The sequence below is a fragment of the Carcharodon carcharias genome, chromosome 9, assembly GCF_017639515.1.
Source record: "Carcharodon carcharias isolate sCarCar2 chromosome 9, sCarCar2.pri, whole genome shotgun sequence".
NCBI classification, from domain to species: Eukaryota; Metazoa; Chordata; class Chondrichthyes; order Lamniformes; family Lamnidae; genus Carcharodon; species Carcharodon carcharias.
Genome location: NC_054475.1, coordinates 90,340,832 through 90,359,245, shown reverse-complemented (window position 1 = coordinate 90,359,245; position 18,414 = coordinate 90,340,832). Strand labels below are relative to the sequence as shown.

The window sequence follows — 18,414 nt, the reverse complement described above, 5'->3', positions numbered from 1 at the left end:
TGACTATCAGGTTGGAAGCTGTGAAAGGAAGATCTCCAGAGGAGATGAGGTCAGTGACAGTCCTGGAAACAATGGCTTGATGTTCAGTGGTGGGGTCATGGTCCAGGGAGCGGTAGGAGGAAGTGCCTGCGAGTTGACGCTCAGCCTCTGCGAGGTAGAGGTCAGTGCGCCAGACAACAACAGCACCACACTTGTCAGCAGTTTTGATGACAATGTCAGGGTTGGACCTGAGAGAACAGAGTGCAGCAAGTTCAGAGAGAGACAGGTTAGAATGGGTGAGAGGAGCAGAGAAATTGAAACGACTAATGTCACGCTGACACTTCTCAATAAAAAGATCAAGAGAAGATAAGAATCCAGAGGGAGGGGTCCAGGTGGAGGGAGAATATTGGAGGTGGGTAAAAGGATCCATTGAACGGGGAGAGGACTCCTGCCCAAAGAAGTGAGCACGAAGACAAAGGCGGGGAAGAAGAGTTCAGCATCATGCCGAGCCCGAAATTCATTGAGATAAGGGCGTAAGGGTATGAAACTAAGTCCTTTGCTGAGCACTGAACGTTCAGCGTCGGAGAGGGGAAGGTCAGGGGGTATGGTGAATACACGGCCCGGGCTGGGATGGGGACTGAGGGACAGGCAGGGATGGAGCGTCCTGGATGGATGTTGGTGTCGATGAGTTGTTGGAGCTTGCGTTCCTTAGCACTTGAGAGAAAGAGAAAAAGTTTCTTGTTGAGGCGTCGGATGAGACGAAGAATAAAATGAAACTGGGGGCGTGCGCAGCTTTGGAAAAAGGTGCAGCAGTGCTGCTGGAGGGAGAGGTCAAGTGTGTTCATATGGCGGCTAATGGCACTGAGTGTGGATCTCAGAATACGACGAGAACAGCAGTCCGAGGAGCGTTGTATGTCCCGGAGATACCTGTAATCCTGGGCGGATTCGAAACATGAGGAATGGAATTTCAGTTGAAATCCACGTGGGGTAGTCGGAGACGGAGACAGTCACTGAGAAAGGAAATATGGCTGTGAAAGTCTTGTCCCAACAAACCCCTCGCCCTTAAACCAGCTTATATTTCACCCCTTTCCTATTTTTACTTCGTTCCGTTGAAGGGTCATGAGGACTCGAAATGTCAACTGTGCTCTTCTGTTTTTGTTTTTGTTTTGGATTTCCAGCATCTGCAGTTCTTTGCTTTTATCTCTGTGTTTAATTGACTGTCACTTCTCTTCAAGGAATGCCTACCTTGAAGAAGTTTTATTCTACTCTCCGTCAGCATTTTCGTATCTCTCTTTTGCCTTGTTCACCTTCATTGCTTTCCATTTCTCTCCTGGTGTTTTAACAAGGTGTTTACTAAAACCTGCTTTCACAGCCAAATTTCCTTTCTCGGTGACTGTCTCCGTCTCCGACTTATCCCATGTGGATTTCAACTGAAATTCCATCCCTCATTTTTTGAACCCGCCCAGGATTACAGGTATCTCCGGGACATACAACGCTCTTCGGACTGCTGTTCTTGTCGCATTCTGAGATACACATTCAGTGCCATGCGCCGCCATATGAATACACTCGACCTCTCCCTCCAGCAGCACTGCCGCACCCTTTTTCAAAGCTGCGTGTGCCCCTAGTTTCATTTTATTCTTCGTCTCATCTGACACCTCAACAAGAAACTTTTTCTCTTTCTCTCAAGTGTTAAGGAATGCAAGCTCCAACAACTCATCGACACCAACACTCATCCAGGACCCTCCACCCCTGCCTGTCCCTCTCTCCCCATGCCGTCTTCCAATCCCAGCCCCAGCCGTGTATTCACCATACCCCCTGACCTTCCCCTCTCCGACACTGAACGTTCAGTGCTCAGCAAAGGACTTAGTTTCATACGCTTATGGCCTCATCTCAATGAATTTCGGGCTCGGCATGATGCTGAACTCTTCTTCCGCCGCCTTCACTTCTTTGGGCAGGAGTCCTCTCCCCATTCAACGGATCCTTTTACCTACCTCCAATATTCTACCTCCACCTGGACCCCTCCCTCTGGATTCTTACCTTCTCTTGATCTTTTCTTTGAGAACTGTCAGCGTGACATTAGTTGTCTCAATTTCTCTGCTCCTCTCACCCATTCTAACCTGTCTCTCTCTGAACTTGCTGCACTCCATTCTCTCAAGTCCAACCCTGACATTGTCATCAAACCCGCTGACAAGGGTGGTGGTGTTATTGTCTGGCGCACTGACCTCTACCTCGCAGAGGCTGAGCGTCAATTTGCAGACACTTCCTCCTACCTCTCCCTGGACCATGACCCCACCACTGAACATCAAGCCATTGTTTCCAGGACTGTCACTGACCTCATCTCCTCTGGAGATCTTCCTTCCACAGCTTCCAACCTGATAGTCACCCAACCTCGGACGGCCCGCTTCTACCTCCTAACCAAAATCCACAAACAGGACTGCCCCGGCAGACCGATCGTGTCAGCCTGTTCCTGCCCCACGGAACTCATATCTCGCTATCTTAACTCCCTTCTCTCTCCCCTTGTCCAGTTCCTTCCCACCTACATCCATGATTCCTCTGACACCCTACGTCACATCAACAATTTCCAATTCCCTGGCCCCCAACCGCCTCCTCTTCACCATGGATGTCCAGTCTCTCTACACCTCCATCCCCCTCCGGGATGGTCTGGTGGCTTTCCGCTTCTTCCTTGAACAGAGGCCCGAACAATCCCCATCCACCACTACTCTCCTCCGTCTGGCTCTACTTGCTCTCACACTGAACAATTTCTCCTTTAACTTCCTCCAAATAATAGGTGTGGCTAGGGGTACCCGCATGGGCCCCAGTTATGCCTGTCTCTTTATAGGGTATGTGGAACATTCCTTGTTCCAGTCTTATTCCGGCCCCCTCCCTCAACTCTTTCTCCGGTACATCGATGATTACTTCGGTGTTGCTTCATGCTCTCATCGGGACCTGGAAAGATTTATTAATTTTGCTTCCAATTCCCACCCCTCCATCATTTTCACATGGTCCATCTCTGACACTTCCCTTCCCTTCCTTGACCTCTCTGTCCACCAATATCCATTTCAAGCCTACCGACTCCCACAGCTACCTCGACTACAGCTCCTCACACTTTGCTTCCTGTAAGGACTCCATTCCATTCTCTCAGTTCCTGTGCCTCCGTTGCATCTGTTCTGATGATGCCACTTTCAAAAACAGTTCCTCTGACATGTCCTCCTCCTTCCTTAACCGAAGTTTTGCACCCACGGTGGTTGACAGTGCCCTCAACCGTGTCCGGCCCATCTCCCGCGGATCCACCCTCACACCTTCTCCTCCCTCCCAGAAACATGATAGGGTCCCCCTTGTCCTCACTTATCACCCCACCAGCCTCCGCATTCAAAGGATCATCCTCCCCCATTTCTGCCAACTCCAGCATGATGCCACCACCAAACACACACACACACCTCCCCCCCCGCCGGCGGCATTCCATAGCGATCGTTCCCTCCGTGACACCCCCTACTCCTCAACCCCCCCCCCACGGCACCTTCCCATGCAACCGCAGAAGATGCAACACCTGCCCCTTCACTTCCCCTCTCCTCACCGTCCAAGGGCCCAAACACTCTTTTCAAGTGAAGCAGCATTTCACTTGCACTTCCCTCAACTTATTCTACTGCATTTGTTGCTCCCAATGCGGTTTCCTCTACATTGGAGAGACCAAACGCAGACTGGGTGACTGCTTTGCAGAACACCTTCGGTCTGTCCGCAAGCATTACCCAAACCTCCCTGTTGCTTGCCATTTTAACACTCCATCCTGCTCTCATGCCAACATGTCCATCCTTGGCTTGCTGCATTGTTCCAGTGAAGCTCAACGCAAACTGGAGGAACAGCACGTCATCTTCCGACTAGGCACTTTACAGCCTTCTGGACTGAATATTGAGTTCAACAATTTTAGATCATGAACTCTCTCCTCCATCCCCGCCCTCTTTCCATTTTTTCCCCCTACTTTTTGGTTTGTCCAATAATTTATATAGATTTTTCTTTTCCCACCTATTTCCATTATTTTTAAATGTATTCCCATCCATTGTTTTATCTCTACCTTTTAGCCTTTTTAATATTCCTTCACCCCACTCCACCCCCATTAGAGCTATCTGTACCTTGTTTGTCCTGCTTTCTACCCTTAATTAGCACATTCCTTTAGATAATATCACCACCTTCAACACCTCTTTGTCCTTTTGCCTGTGACATCTTTTGGTTATCTCCAGCTATCACTGGTTCTTTACCTAGCTCTTCTTGTCCCAACACCCACCCCTCCTTAAACCAGCTTATATTTCACCCCTTTCCTATTTTTACTTAGTTCTGTTGAAGGGTCATGAGGACTCGAAACGTCAACTGTGCTCTTCTCCACTGATGCTGCCAGACCTGCTGAGTTTTTCCAGGTATTTCTGTTTTTGTTTTTGTTTTTGTTTTTGCTACACAGACTTAAATTGATTTCCTAGAGGCAACCAGCTCTGTGGTGTTATCAGTATTATCAGTGAAAAATGCTAGGAGGGCTGCACAGATAGTGGGCCCATGGTGTTGCCTGCCCTGGTTAATCAACGGTAGTGTGCAGTGATGCTACGCAAACACAAATTTCTCTCCCCTAGTGTGTGGCAACCCATATTTTTCTAAGGTGAGGATATATTACCTAGATTTTTCTGAACATCAGTGTCTCAGAAGGCTTTGCCTTCCAATGGCTGTTACCCCTCCCCAGGAGGTATTGGGGAGATATGTCAACTATTGACTGTAGGTCTACAGCTCATTTCCACATGAAGAATGCACTCCTGGTCAGCGTCTCACTTTGAACTCTCCATAAACTTGAGGTCATCCAAACTCTGCTGTGTGTCCTAACTTGGCTTTGGAACCAGTACCATCACAGCGCACCAATTCGTTAGCTCTTTTACAGGTGAAATGACTCATTGTCTTACCACTGAGTTGATCTTTTTCTTTACCATTGGAAGTTAAGGGTGTGGAACCCTTCTGGGGTATATAAACATATTGGTTTTTCTTCTGGGCTTCGTGTTATACGACATGCTGTTTTTAGCTCTCACAATCCTGTAAATAACTTAGGAAATTCTGTTCTGAAATCTCCTGACTGACCTTCGCCATTCTTTTTCTTCTTTTCTGCAAATTATATTCAATTCCATCCAAGTCTTTCTGCTTAAAAGTGAACAACTCTGATCTTGAATTACATACAGTACTTCATTAATTACGCTCTCTCTGTGTTTTAAAGTAGCTGATAGTTGTCCCATAACTTTTACTTCTGTTTCTCCTGATCCATGTAACTTTTTGCAGGATGGTTGAAGAACTCTGTTGTTTAACCATGGTTCAGCAACTGAATGAACCAAAACTGCTGCACCAGGACCTCTGCATTCCAATAGTTTCCACTTACTTCTTTAATCTTTTCTAAGAAGTATACCTCAGTGTCTTGTGAATCCTCAACTTCATGGACTCAGTTTCTTTTTAAAACCTTATATTTGTTCTGCCATTTTTTTACTGTGACATACTGCCTGAAAATGCCCCATCTTTTTTGCACTAGTGACATTGCGCATCTTTGACGGGACAACTCCCATGATTGTACCTTCTGCTTTTGTACCAGCAACAGCTAGTCTGGGCTCCAGCCATAAATTGCTTTACTTGCTGTACATGTCTCCTTATCTCTATTTTTCCCTTTTTCATGTCTGACAAATTCAACTGCATCTGTTACTTTGGGATTCAGGCTGTCTCCCTCTCCTCTGACAACCAATTGATTCTGCCTCCTGATCTCGACTTGCCTATTTAATTGAATCGCCTTGCCAGATTTCAGCCTTCCTGAGACTGCAAATTATCTGATAATGCACCATCCATTACTCCAACAGCTACTGGCTAATTGGCTCTACCTTCAGATTACTGTACTCACGGTTTTCAGCTAATCAGTACATAACATTAATAAATGTGTTGATGCTTTCCCTGTATCTCTGGGTACGTTTATTGAATTTGCACCTTCCACAATGGTATATCTTGCAAAGATTGAAATATATCTCCAATGCATCAATGATGTTGGCATATGTAGCTTTACTCTCATCAATTCCTAGGATAACTAAAATTTCATCCGCACAGTTGCCCATTGTGTACAAAAATGTACTGACATGCTAACAGTCTGGCTTTGCTGTGAGACTCAATGTAGTGTGAAATTGACTTGGAGCAGTTTTGCCATGCTTCAGCCTGATTAGGCCCGCAACATTCTAGAAAAACTCTGGTAGAGGTAGAGATTTTTAAATTACCACCTTTTTGCCGCTTTCCATCATATACTATTGTGTTGCTGGGTTGGAGGAGTTTCAGTGAACTGAATTTTACCTTTGGCGGGCCTAGGAGCGGCCGGATAATGGACCGCCAACCATGATAAGCCCCCGACTGCGATTTCACACTGGCTGGCCAATTAATGGCCAGTGAGCATAAAACGTGCCCTGAAAAGCTCAGTGCTGCTGGGGTGGGGGGTGGGAAGAGGGTGGGTGATGACATCACTGCAGGCGTGGGTGAGCACTGCGAGACAGCTCCCTGAAGGCAGACAGCAGTCTCAGGGAGCTGCAGATCTTCAGATGATGAAATAAATGTTTAAACAGCTGCAAAGAAAAGTCCATGCATCACAATCAAGCACCTGAAAAAATGCTGTCCACAGATATTTATTTTTATTTTATTTCACAATGGAGATTTCACCCTGCCCTTGGATAAGTTTTGATGAAAAATGTAAAGGCCACTTGGCTGATTTGCCCATCTGCCAACTGTAAGGTTGGACAGGCCACGAAAAATCAGAGATAATTGTGCTGTTAATGGGCTTAACTGCCCTCTTAATTATTGGCAGGCGCACTTCCGACTTTTGCACCCGCCCGTCGAGCGAAATATCGCACGAGTGATGACATCAGGATGCTCGCCCAACATCATCTTGCCCTATTTTATGCCTGATTGGGTTGGGTGTGCGCCCGCCCACGGCACGTAAAATTTTGCCCAATAATTCCCGAAGACTGCAAACACAATGGCTGAGAGTTTCTGGCCCCATTGGGCAGGACACTCTGCAGGAGATTCAGCGGCCCACGATTGCCTTTCGGCAGGGCTGGAAAATCCCACCCTATAACTTTATTGTAACATATTTATAGTTATGAGAACACTCCCAAAACTTCATTTCATGCTGCTTTCTCCTCGAGTCTTAGATCACATAAGTGAGTATATGTCACTTCCTTCTATTACATCACAGATTATTACTGTTAACCCTTTATGGTACTTAGTTTAACATACTTCATAATTCTACAAAACAAAAACAGAATTACCTGGAAAAACTCAGCAGGTCTGGCAGCATCGACGGAGAAGAAGAAAGTTGACGTTTCGAGTCCTCATGACCCTTCAACAGAACTGGGTGAAATTAGGAGAGAGGTGAAATATAAGCTGGTTTAAGGTGGGTGGGGGGAGGTGAGAGAGGATGGGGGGCGGGGAGAGAAGTGGGGGCGTGTGGTTGTAGGGACAAGCAAGCAGTGATAGGAGCAGATAATCAAAAGATGTCACAGACAGAAGAACAAAGAGGTGTTGAAGGTGGTGATATTATCTAAACGAATGTGCTAATTAAGAATGGATGGCAGGACACACAAGGTACAGCTCTAGTGGGGGTGGGGTGGAATAAGACTAACCGGGCATAAAAGGTATAGATTTAAAAATAATGGAAATAGTTGGGAAAAGAAAAATCTATATAAATTATTGGAAAAAACAAAAGGGAGGGCGAAGAAACAGAAAGGGGGTGGGGATGGAGGAGGGAGCTTAAGATCTAAAGTTGTTGAATTCAATATTCAGTCTGGAAGGCTGTAAAGTACCTAGTCGGAAGATGAGGTGCTGTTCCTCCAGTTTGCTTTGAGCTTCACTGGCACAATGCAGCAAGCCAAGGACAGACATGTGGGCAAGAGAGCAGGGTGGAATATTAAAATGGCAAGCAACAGGGAGGTTTGGGTCTTTCTTGCAGACAGACCGCAGGTGTTCTGCAAAGCGGTCGCCCAGTTTGCGTTTGGTCTCTCCAATGTAGAGGAGACAGCATTGGGAGCAACGAATGCAGTAGACTAAGTTGGGGGAAAGTGCAAGTGAAATGCTGCTTCACTTGAAAGGAGTATTTGGGCCCTTGGACGGTGAGGAGAGAGGAAGTGAAGGGGCAGGTGTTACATCTTTTGCATTTGCATGGGGAGGTGCCATAGGTGGGGGGCTGAGGAGTAGGGGGTGATGGAGGAGTGGACCAGGGTGTCCTGGAGGGAACGATCCCAACGGAATGCCGCCGGTGGGGTGAAGGGACCAAACACATCTCCCCTTCACCCCCCCCCCCCCACCCCGCCACCGGCGGCATTCCCTAGGGATCATTCCCTCCGGGACACCCTGGTCCACTTCTACATCTGTTGAAGGGTCATGAGGACTCAAAACGTCAACTTTCTTCTCAGCTGATGCTGCCAGACCAGCTGAGTTTTTCCGGGTAATTCTGTTTTTGTTTTGGATTTCCAGCATCCGCAGTTTTTTGTTTTTATTCATTACACTACACTCTGTTCTTCTCTTTTTGGCTTTAAAATGCTCCTTAAAACCTAACTTTTTGACTAAGCTTGTGTTATCTGCCTTAGAAACTCCTGATATGGCTCCATGCCAAATTTTATTTGATTATGCTCCTGTGAATCAACTAGGGATGTTTTGCTACTTTAAACATGTGATTATAGATACTAGTTGTATTTAACCACTGCCTTAAATTTCTTTGTTACTCAGTCCTTCCAGGTATGATTAGGTGACTATTGCTGAATTAGTCAAGCAACTGCTCTTCTTTGCATCTAGGGGGTTACTGATACTCTATTGTGGAGGCTACACAATTCTTATCATTACCAATGGAACCATATAAACAACATGAGAGAGCTATCTAGGTCTATAAACTGTCAAGATTTCAACGTGCAAGAAGCAATTGACAGAATGCATGTGCCACTCAAGGTCCCATATGATAACCCATTAAATGTGATGAACAGGAAAAGCTTTCATTTAATAAGTATAAAGCTGGTGTACAATGCCAATTACCTTGGCAGTGTCTAACATGACTCAGCAAGCCCTTTCACCTGCGACTTATTGCAAGAAAATAGGGTGTTCTGTCATACAACTTTTATGGAAAAAGGCCAGCAACCATATTCCAGCACTGGTGATTCTGAATCCCTCCTCCCCTCTCCCCTGTCCTTTGCTTGAAAAAGACCAGCCATTTACAATTTGACACAGTCAGTAGCCTAGTGTATCTACGTTGAACCCTCTCTGACATCTCAATATCCTTCCAATGGTACAGAGTCCAATATTATAATACCCACAGTACTGTAACTGAAGCCTTATTAATATTCTAGATAGGTTCATTATCCTTGGTTATTAGAAGGATTGAATGTGAATCACTCTGAATTGAAACACATCCCAGTTTAGCGCCTTCTCAAAGTGCAGCAGCAAATTACGCATTAAAATAAAACATATCCATTTATATCAATTAAAAAAGTTGTATAATCACTAGTTTTTACCTTAAAAATTATTCTGACAGGCAAAGAAAAGGTACATAGTACTTCTAGTTGACTGCTAGATGCAGAGGATTTATAATTTCATTTAATGCTTCTTTTGGTTCTTGCATTTAGTTATTGAGGGTGTTTTGCATTAGTTGGCTCATTTACTGAGGGTTGCTAGACTGTCAGGAAAACTTCCATCAATTGAGAATATTGGTAGAAAGTGTTGCCAAGCAGCCCAAGATTCTAAGATTCTACTTCCAGGAAGTGATGAGATGGGAAATTCAACAAAGTAGAAGTGAATGTGCCGTCCACTGCTCTCTGATAACATGGGTCAGTGGTCAAACATTTCACGCCAAATCTCCTATAAATGACAAACTGATTTGTAACAGGCAACATTCCTGATGAGACAGTTAAATGACTGTAAAGCCTAATTTTGGATGCATCTGCTTTGCTCATCAAACAATATACTTCTTTCTTGTGTTCTGTTCCCAATCCATTATGAGGATATATATGGGAATGCCCATAGTGAACTTCATGGTAAGGACTCCATGACAGAAGCAACAGAGTCCTCTGTATTAATTGCTGAAAAGAGCTTGCAGAATCATTTTTTTGTTGCAAAGAAGAGAATTAATTTTTCTTATTGTTTTCTATCTCCATGCTACCAAGGACTAAGCAATTGAATAATAAATGTAAATCTTGGGAAGCCAAATACTTTGCTAATAGCCTGTATTTTCTCTTATTTAAGGATGGAAACAATGAAGGATCTGTGGTCACATTAAATGAAGAACTGCAAATGATAGCTGAATACAGAAACTATCGAGTTTCTGCATACACAGAATGATAATGGAAGTTTGCATCTCAGGATGCTGACTAATGTTCATCCTGATGATGAAGACTGTCATTGATGCTTCTCAACAAAAGGCTATAATGAGATGATTATGGAAATGACAGTAGCAACCAAATGTGCTGAATCTATCAAACTTTCCCCACCTTCCCTTCTCTGTCCTCCAACACCATTTTCTTCAGTCCCCAATGTTGGTACTCCCCTAGTACCAAATGGAAGCCTCCCAATGACACTAATACCACCACCACCACCACCACCACCTTTTGGGTCATCATCTTCTTCAAGTTCTGTTCGGAAATCAAAATTGAAAAAGGTGAACTGGATCACAATTCCAAAAGACAGGGTTTTGGGGAAAGACAACATCTGGACAACGGACAAGTATGATGATGACTTTCAGTTAAACACTTTAATAATGGAGGAGTTATTCGAACAGGTGGAGAATGTTTCACTCCATGGCTGTAAACATCGGAGAAGCTTTAAAAACAATTGCCTAGATCCCACCAGTGAAAGAGTAAGTCAGCTTGAGTCAAAAAGTTTAAGTACCTGACCTGGTGGAATTCACTTCTTGTGCCTGATGGTCTCTGGTGGAAGAGTGTCTCTGAGTGGAAGGTTTTGGTGTAGCCGTATCCTGCATCCCTCTGTTGTTACTTCTTTCTTGTGTTCTATTCCAAATCCATTATGAGGATGTTTATGGGAATGCCCGTAGTGAACTTCATGGTAAGGACTCCATGACAGGAGGGTGGGAAGCAATAGAGTCCTCTGTATTAAATTGCTGAAAAGAGTTTGCAGAATCATTTTTTCATTGCAAAGAAGAGAATTAATTTTTCTTATTGTTTTCTATCTCCATGCTACCAAGGACTAAGCAACAAGAAGTGAAAATACTTCAGGAGGGCAGGCAAGGGTAGCATGTCACCCTGGTACTACTGCACTCTTCATGTTTAGCCACGGGTTCAGTTGGTAGCACTCTTACCTCTGAGTTACACGGTTGTGGGTTCAGGATCCATTCCAGAGCTTGAGTACACAAATCAGAGCTGACATTCCAGTGAGGGAGTGCTGCACTGTTGAAGGTGCCATTTTCAGGTAAGACATTAAACCAAAGCTTGGTCTGCCCTCTTAAATGGATGTAAAAGATCCCATGACACTATGTTGAAGAAGAGCAGGGGAGTTATTCCTAAGCCAAATTTGACCTGTCAATCAATATCATGAAAACAGATTATTTGGTCATTATCACATTGCTGTTTATGAAAGCTTGCTGTTTGCAAATTAACTGCAACAGTGACATTACAACAGTGTCCACGCTTCAAAAGTACTTCATTGGCTGTAAAGTGCTTTGGGACATCCTGTGGTTTGAAAGGCACATTATAAATGCAGGTCTTTCTTTTCTTTTGTTCTGCTGTATAATGCCTCTTGCCACCTCCTGATCTTTCTGTGGATGGCAAATTGCAGCATGTTGTGAATGTTGCTCGCTCCCACTTGGAAGAAGTCAGTTGTGAAGAATAAAAGAATGATGGTGATCTTCACAACACTAGGAGCTCTATCCTCATCCAGGTTTTAGGTTCCAGGTCTTTCTGAAGGACATGACACAACTCCGTCACTTCATCTTTAGTGAAACAATGCCTCCTGGATCATCCAACGTAAGACTGGTGCTCCTGGAAGACTGTCTCAATGTAGAGCTTTCTGAGGAGGGCTCTCCTTCTCTTCCCACCTTGCACAGGTTCTCATCTTTGCCTCTTCCTCTGCTGTCCTTCTCATGTTTCAGAGCAAATGGCATTGCAGATCCTGGTCCCAAACATGTAATTATGTATTTTGAAGTGTGGACACTTGTAATGTCACTGTTGCAGCAAGCTTCCATAAACAGCAATGTGATAATGACCAAATAATCTGTTTTTGTGATATTGATTGAGGTCAAATTTGGCTTTGGAATAACTTCCCTGCTCTTCTTCAACATAGTGTCATGGGATCTTTTACATCCATTTGAGAGGGCAGACCAAGCTTTGGTTTAATGTCTTACCTGAAAAATGGCACCTTCAACAGTGCAGCACTCCCTCACTGGAACGTCAGTTCTGATTTGTGTACTCAATCTCTGAAATGGATTCTGAACCCACAACCTTGCAACTCAGAGGTAGGAGGCAAGGCATGTAATTTTCTGCCACTTTGTGGTCAGCAGAAACCTTCAAATTCCTCCAGCAACTCACCACAGTGCTTCCAACAACTTTGCCTGAGCACAAATAAATCAAATGCAACTTGTTGCCCTTTAAATAATCTGGAATAAGGCCCATCTTGATTCCTAATGCCTGTTGTTTCAAAACTGAATAAGGAAAGCATTCCATGCACATTCATTGGCAATTTTAGTATTCATGCATTGTATCAACCCTGCTGACACATGATCTCACCCTTTCATAATCTTATAGGCGAATGCAGGGGACTTGCGTGTGCCACTCCAGTTGCCTCACACCTCAGAGGCCATGTGGAAAGTGACCAATGGCACCTCCTGTGCTTCAACTCTGTAGTCCCACTAGAAGCAGCACTAAATAAATGAATTTTGTGGCCAGCAACCATTTCTCACACAGCAAGGTCTGACTAACAGCAATGAGATTTGTTCTTTTTCTCTTTTCTGTTTCTTTCTGTAAGTTATATCATGCTTTCACACTGTTTTCTTTTCATGCTGTTTCTCACTTTCACAGTAACTCTCATGAATTCTCCCCCTCCTCCCCTACCAGCACTTCTCACTGTGACCATTGGATTTGTTTGTTTTCTTTGTAGATATCTCTCCTGGATTCCAGAAGAAGCATGAATGTGGGGATATTTCTCAAACAGTTTAAAAGGTAGAATGCAGCCAGATTTTAATTCTGATAGTTGACGCATATTAATGTCCAAATTAGTGTCCTGTGAGATCTTTCAAAAATTGTTTGCAGTGTTGTTGGTTCACTATCTGGCTTCTTTACCTTAAGCATTCTGAAGAATGGAATTTTCTGAAATTCAGTTCTTTTGCACATTACACTTGGGCACAGTGTTTTAATGTGGAGGCACTGGATTGTGTAATAGTCTCTTGCACTCAATGCCAGGATTTTCCTGTCCTGACGCAGGCAGGCCCCACTGCGGGCGAGGCGGCACCCCAGCCAGAAGTCCATTGACTTGCGGCAGGACCGGAAGATCCTGGCAGCGGGCGGGTGCAGAAAATCCTGCCCAATGTTTCTTGTTGGAAAGAGAATAAGGCCTCATGAATGACCTACCCTACTGTAACAAGGTTCTATCTGTTTGCTTTACTGCAGCAATACATTTCAGCCACCTTTGTCAGAGATGGCCAAGCGTTTGGGTAAAGACCAACCTCTATTAAGCATGATTGCTATTTGTTTGACCTATACCTTTTGTCTTTCCTGCCATAGTAAGTCTTATTGGCAAAAAAGGAATTGTTAATATCGCTGTTTAGACCTCGGAAGCATGCAACCTCTGAACTGCAGTCAAGAAAGAGACTGCTTTTTACAGATATAGTATCTCAGCAAGGGGTGGGGGTTGGTGGGTGGGTCAGTTGCCTCGGTTGGCCAGATGGTTCAGAATAATGCCGACAGCATAGTTCAATTCCCATTTCAGCTGAGGTAGACTTGGGATCTGCCCTCTCACCCTGCCCCTGAGCGTGGAAAGCCATGGCAAATCACTACTGACAAAAGCTGTCAAGAAAACAGCTTAGGATGAAGCATCAGCAGACTATGAGCCAAGGTCCTGTCTTCAGGCAGAATGCACAAAAATGAATGTATCTGAGCTAATGCTTTCCTAATAACTATAATGATATTATCTTATTCATTTCATGTTTTGTCAGTCCCACTGTCTTCATCCAGCTCTTCAGTTCACTGCTTAATCCAGCCATAAAACAATGTGAAGAGGGTTTTCTTCCTCCCTCTCAAAAGACGATCTGAGTCCATATAGTCATAATTTTGGAGGGCATTTAGCTAACTGGCAGCAAATTAGAAACTCATGAATGTAACCTGTTCCAAGAATACCTTTTAAGAACTGGTGAGAGGACGTCTCAAAGGAAAGAAGACCTTTTTATTATATCTGGCCTGTTCCGTTATATAATCAGATGGGTAGGAAATGAATCAACTGCATCCAACTGAGAATGCTAAACAGGATTGACTATAGCAAAACTGATTAAGGTGGGATTTGATGAAATCAATTCAAGCACCTTAACCAGATTGGTAGATGTAGAACTGTGCAGAGGAGGATGTATACAGTTTCTCCTGTCATGGAATTTAATATGACGCTTTCCATCTCATAAGTTAATAACTACGTTTCAAATGTATTATTTAGTTTAGATCAGTTGGATTCTACCAATAATGCATTAATTACTCCAGTGCTGCAGGACCTTAATGCACACTAGTGTATTTCAATGCAGTACTAAGGGAGATAAAACAAAATACTGCAGATTTTGGAAATCTGAAACAAAAACAAAAATTGCTGGAAAAACTCAGCAGATCTGATAGTATCTGTGGAGAGAAAGACAGATTTAACATTTCGAGTCCTGATGACTCTTCTTCAAAACTAAAGTAGAAATGTGGTGAAATATATACTGGGATTTTCCATGCCCGATGTTTGGTGGCGTGAACGGACAATATGGCAAGAAGGCCAAAAGTCGGTTTCACGATGTTGTGAAACCACTTTGCGATCTTCCGTTCAGCCTGTTGATGGCTGGCTGTGTTTCCCACCATCAGACGTCGGGAACCTCATTGTTACATCAGCATATCATTATAAGGTCAGCCCTCTGGACTCATCCCCCCTGCTGGATCGTCCGCCTCTAACAGCATATATAAAGCATGCACTTGGCAGGCTGCACTTTGAGGGGAACTCAGAGGTGATTGCACAGTAACGTTGCAGAGCGTTTGGGAGGGGTTCCTGTTGGACTTAAAGGTTGAGGCGCGTTGGGGTGAGGGTGGGGGTGGGGAGGAGAGGCAAAGGCTGCCCTGCAATTGAGGTGACTTTGGTTGGGGGATGGTGGGGGTGCAAAGACTGTCCTGTGTTTGAGGCGACTTGGGGGGGGTGGGGGGGTGGCAAAGGCTGCCCTGCAGTTGAAGGTAACACACAAGCACATGCAGGGTTGAGTGGGGGGGATGGGTGAAGGAAGCAGCCACACATTAGGGACACCTTGTACCAAGTGACAATTCCTCTGAAGCTGAGACAGTTCAGGCTCAGCCACATTGATGTGACTGGAGTCAGGTCTCCAGCTTATCTGCCCATTCAAGCAACGCTGAGGCATCGAAGTGCTCCAGAGCTTTTCATCCCTCGGGCACAGGCTGCAAACTAATGAGCTTTAGTGGACCGCAGAACAGTTGGACAACTGGGCATGTTGTACAATCTCCTTGCTAAAGCTGGCCGTGGAACAGAGACTGGTGGAGGCACTCACAGCCTCTTGTAATGTCATCATCCCAGTTTGGAGCAGTCACCCCCATGGTTCAAGCTAACAGTGCAGCTTTGCAGCATGGGTTAAGAGAATGCCTGTATCTGAGCTGAGAACACAGTGTGCAGTCCAATGGGCTAAGCTGCTGCCAATCGGTTAGACGGAGTGGGGTGGAGGAAGGTGGGGTTTTAGGCAGCCATGCAGCGCACTAATCTCAGGCCATCCAAATGACCTGCACTTTCTGGGATGCGTTAGGGGACTTCAGACTTAACCAAGAGATGTTCTTTAGTACACCCATGCTAACCCACACATCTCTCTCTTTCATCCTGCAGTAAGAGTACATCAGGATCGTGGAGCCTGGTGAACTAGCTGTATGCCTCGTGGCCTGCAGAGAGTGAAGACAATGGAGAAGAAAGTGACTGGGGCGCCTAGTTGCACAGAGGGAGCAGCAGCACCCTCCAGAAGAAGGGGCAGCTGAGGCTCCAGCACACACCACCAAAGAGCCACAGCAAGCCGTCGCTGGTCAGTGCCTAGCTAGACCCAGGGTCTATAGATGCTGCCTTTCATTCCTGCAGGTGACCAAGAGCCAGTGTCACCAAAGACTTTGCATGTTCAGGGAACTGGTTGGTCACATCTGCCAGCTACTGCAGGATTTTGCGCCATGTGGACATGGAGGGCATCCACTGCCAGTTGTTGTGAAAGTGACAGCGGCACTCAATTTCTATGCGAGTGGCTCCTTTCAGGGCTGCACAGCTGACCTCTGTAGGATATCACAAGCCTCCATCTTAACCACCATGAGGTCACGGATGCCATCTTCACGAGGGCACACGAATTTGCGCATTTTGCCCAGGACCAGGAGAGCCAGGATGCAAGAGCAATTGGATTTGCCCAGCTTTCAGTTTTCCCACAGGTGCAGGGTGCCATTGACTATGCTCATGTGGCGCTCAGATCTCCGTCACGATACACGGTCAACTATGTCAACCGCAAGGACCTCCATTCGCTGAATGTGCAGCTGGTGTGCGACCATCCTGCAGGTCTGCACATAGATTCCAGGGAGTGTGCACGACTGCTGCATTCTCCATCGGCACAGATCCCTGATGTCATCCAGTGTCCATAGACGCCGTAGGGATGGCTCCCAGGGGACAAGGGCTGCCTGCAGATCACGTGGCTGATGACACCCGTCTGGTGGCCTCAGACTGCAGCAGAGCGAACGTATAATGAGACTCATGCTGCAATTCGCAACTTGTTGGAATAGACCATCGGGGTGCTGAAAGTGAGACTCTAGTACCTGGATCAGTCTGGTGAAGCCCTGCAATATAGTCCACAGAAGGTGTCACACATTGTCGTCACCTGCCTGCATGCTTTACAACCTGGTGCTGCAATTGGGATAGGAGCTGGCTGAGGCGGAGATAGAGGAGCTGGAGGTCTCCTCCAATGAGGAGGATGTTGACAGGAATGAGGTGAGGAGGTCCTCGAAGGCGATGATGACGGCAATGAGGCCCTCGCACTGGCCAGCTGAGGTGGGCGCATTCGACAAGCCCTCATAGCTGCTAGATTTGTGGAGGGTGATAACAACATGCAGTGAGGAGACACCATAAGATCCTCACATTGCATCTATGAATGTTTGACTCCAGTCTGACTTATGGCAGCACTCATATCCTCTGTGATAATCATGGAGACTCAGTGGAGGCCCTAATAATTGCTCGATTGCAGGAGGACGATGACAACATGCAGTGAGGACACTCCATAAATCTTCACATAGCTTCTGAGAATGTCTGACTCATGTCTGGCCTAGGACAGCTCACTTACGCTCTGTGATCAGGGTCATATCATGGAGATGCAGCCATGAAACTTTAAAAGCACCTGATCCTTTGTCTGCCTTTAGCACCTGAGCCCTTCAGGAGCACAGTGTCACTGGTCACAGATGCTGAAGAGATGGGAGCCAGCCCCACTTTATAGGTGCTGAGAGCACACAGAGAGAATGACGGAACTCTGCAATGTTTGCCCACAAAATTCTGGCAGCAATGACAAACACTGCCGAGGTGCAGGCATCAGTAATGTGTCCAGGGAGTGTGAGGCCAGACCATCACTTTCCTAACCCTGCTGCTACATCTTGGGGCTCCCTGACCTTGGCAGGCGTCCTCTGGAGGGACAAGATCTGGAGGCCCAAGATCTGGTGGGCCCTGGCCTGCTTTTGGGGACCTGATGTGTGGCAGTGGCACCCTCCTCAGCGTGTGCAGCTAGAGCTGCTGAGATCACAGGAAGAGGGGATTCTGATGGGCTGCACACTCCTGGAGTCACCTGGGTGGATGGGCCTGAAGTATGCACCTGCTGATCCTCCTCCCTATGGGTACCCTTGAGGAGAAGGAGTAGATGGAGTGAGATTGAGCTGCCCTGCACCCCTCTCGCTTACATGGTGTTGGAGGCCAACTATGGCATCAGCGATGGAGTTCAGCTTGCATAGCAGTGCAGGAACAACGTCCTGGACCAAGGTCTCCATGGTGACCACCATCCTACCACTGTTGACCTCGGTGCGTTGGCATGCCGGCACTATCATCTCACAGTGGAGCCAATCGGACTCCTCCATTGTGCCTTGCAATCTGAGGAGTGCAGTGGACATCCCTTCCTGATGTTCCCGAGCTTGCCTTTGCAGCTCCAGCAACTGTGACATGACG

At 45.9% G+C, this 18,414-nt stretch overlaps 1 protein-coding gene across 3 annotated transcripts in view; it reads left to right on the top strand.

Annotated features, from left to right (window-relative positions):
* Positions 1-18,414, top strand: part of fhdc2 (FH2 domain containing 2) — an 83,400-nt gene that overhangs the window by 8,778 nt on the left and 56,208 nt on the right. For 2 of the 3 annotated variants that reach the window (XM_041194677.1, XM_041194676.1), the window contains exons 2-3: positions 10,252-10,861; positions 13,114-13,175. In XM_041194677.1, coding sequence (XP_041050611.1) covers positions 10,439-10,861; positions 13,114-13,175 — 485 coding nt within the window. In that variant the 5' untranslated portion in view covers positions 10,252-10,438. Of the gene's footprint in view, positions 1-10,251; positions 10,862-11,005; positions 11,068-13,113; positions 13,176-18,414 lie in introns of those variants that run through there. The other variant, XM_041194678.1, reaches the window with a different exon arrangement.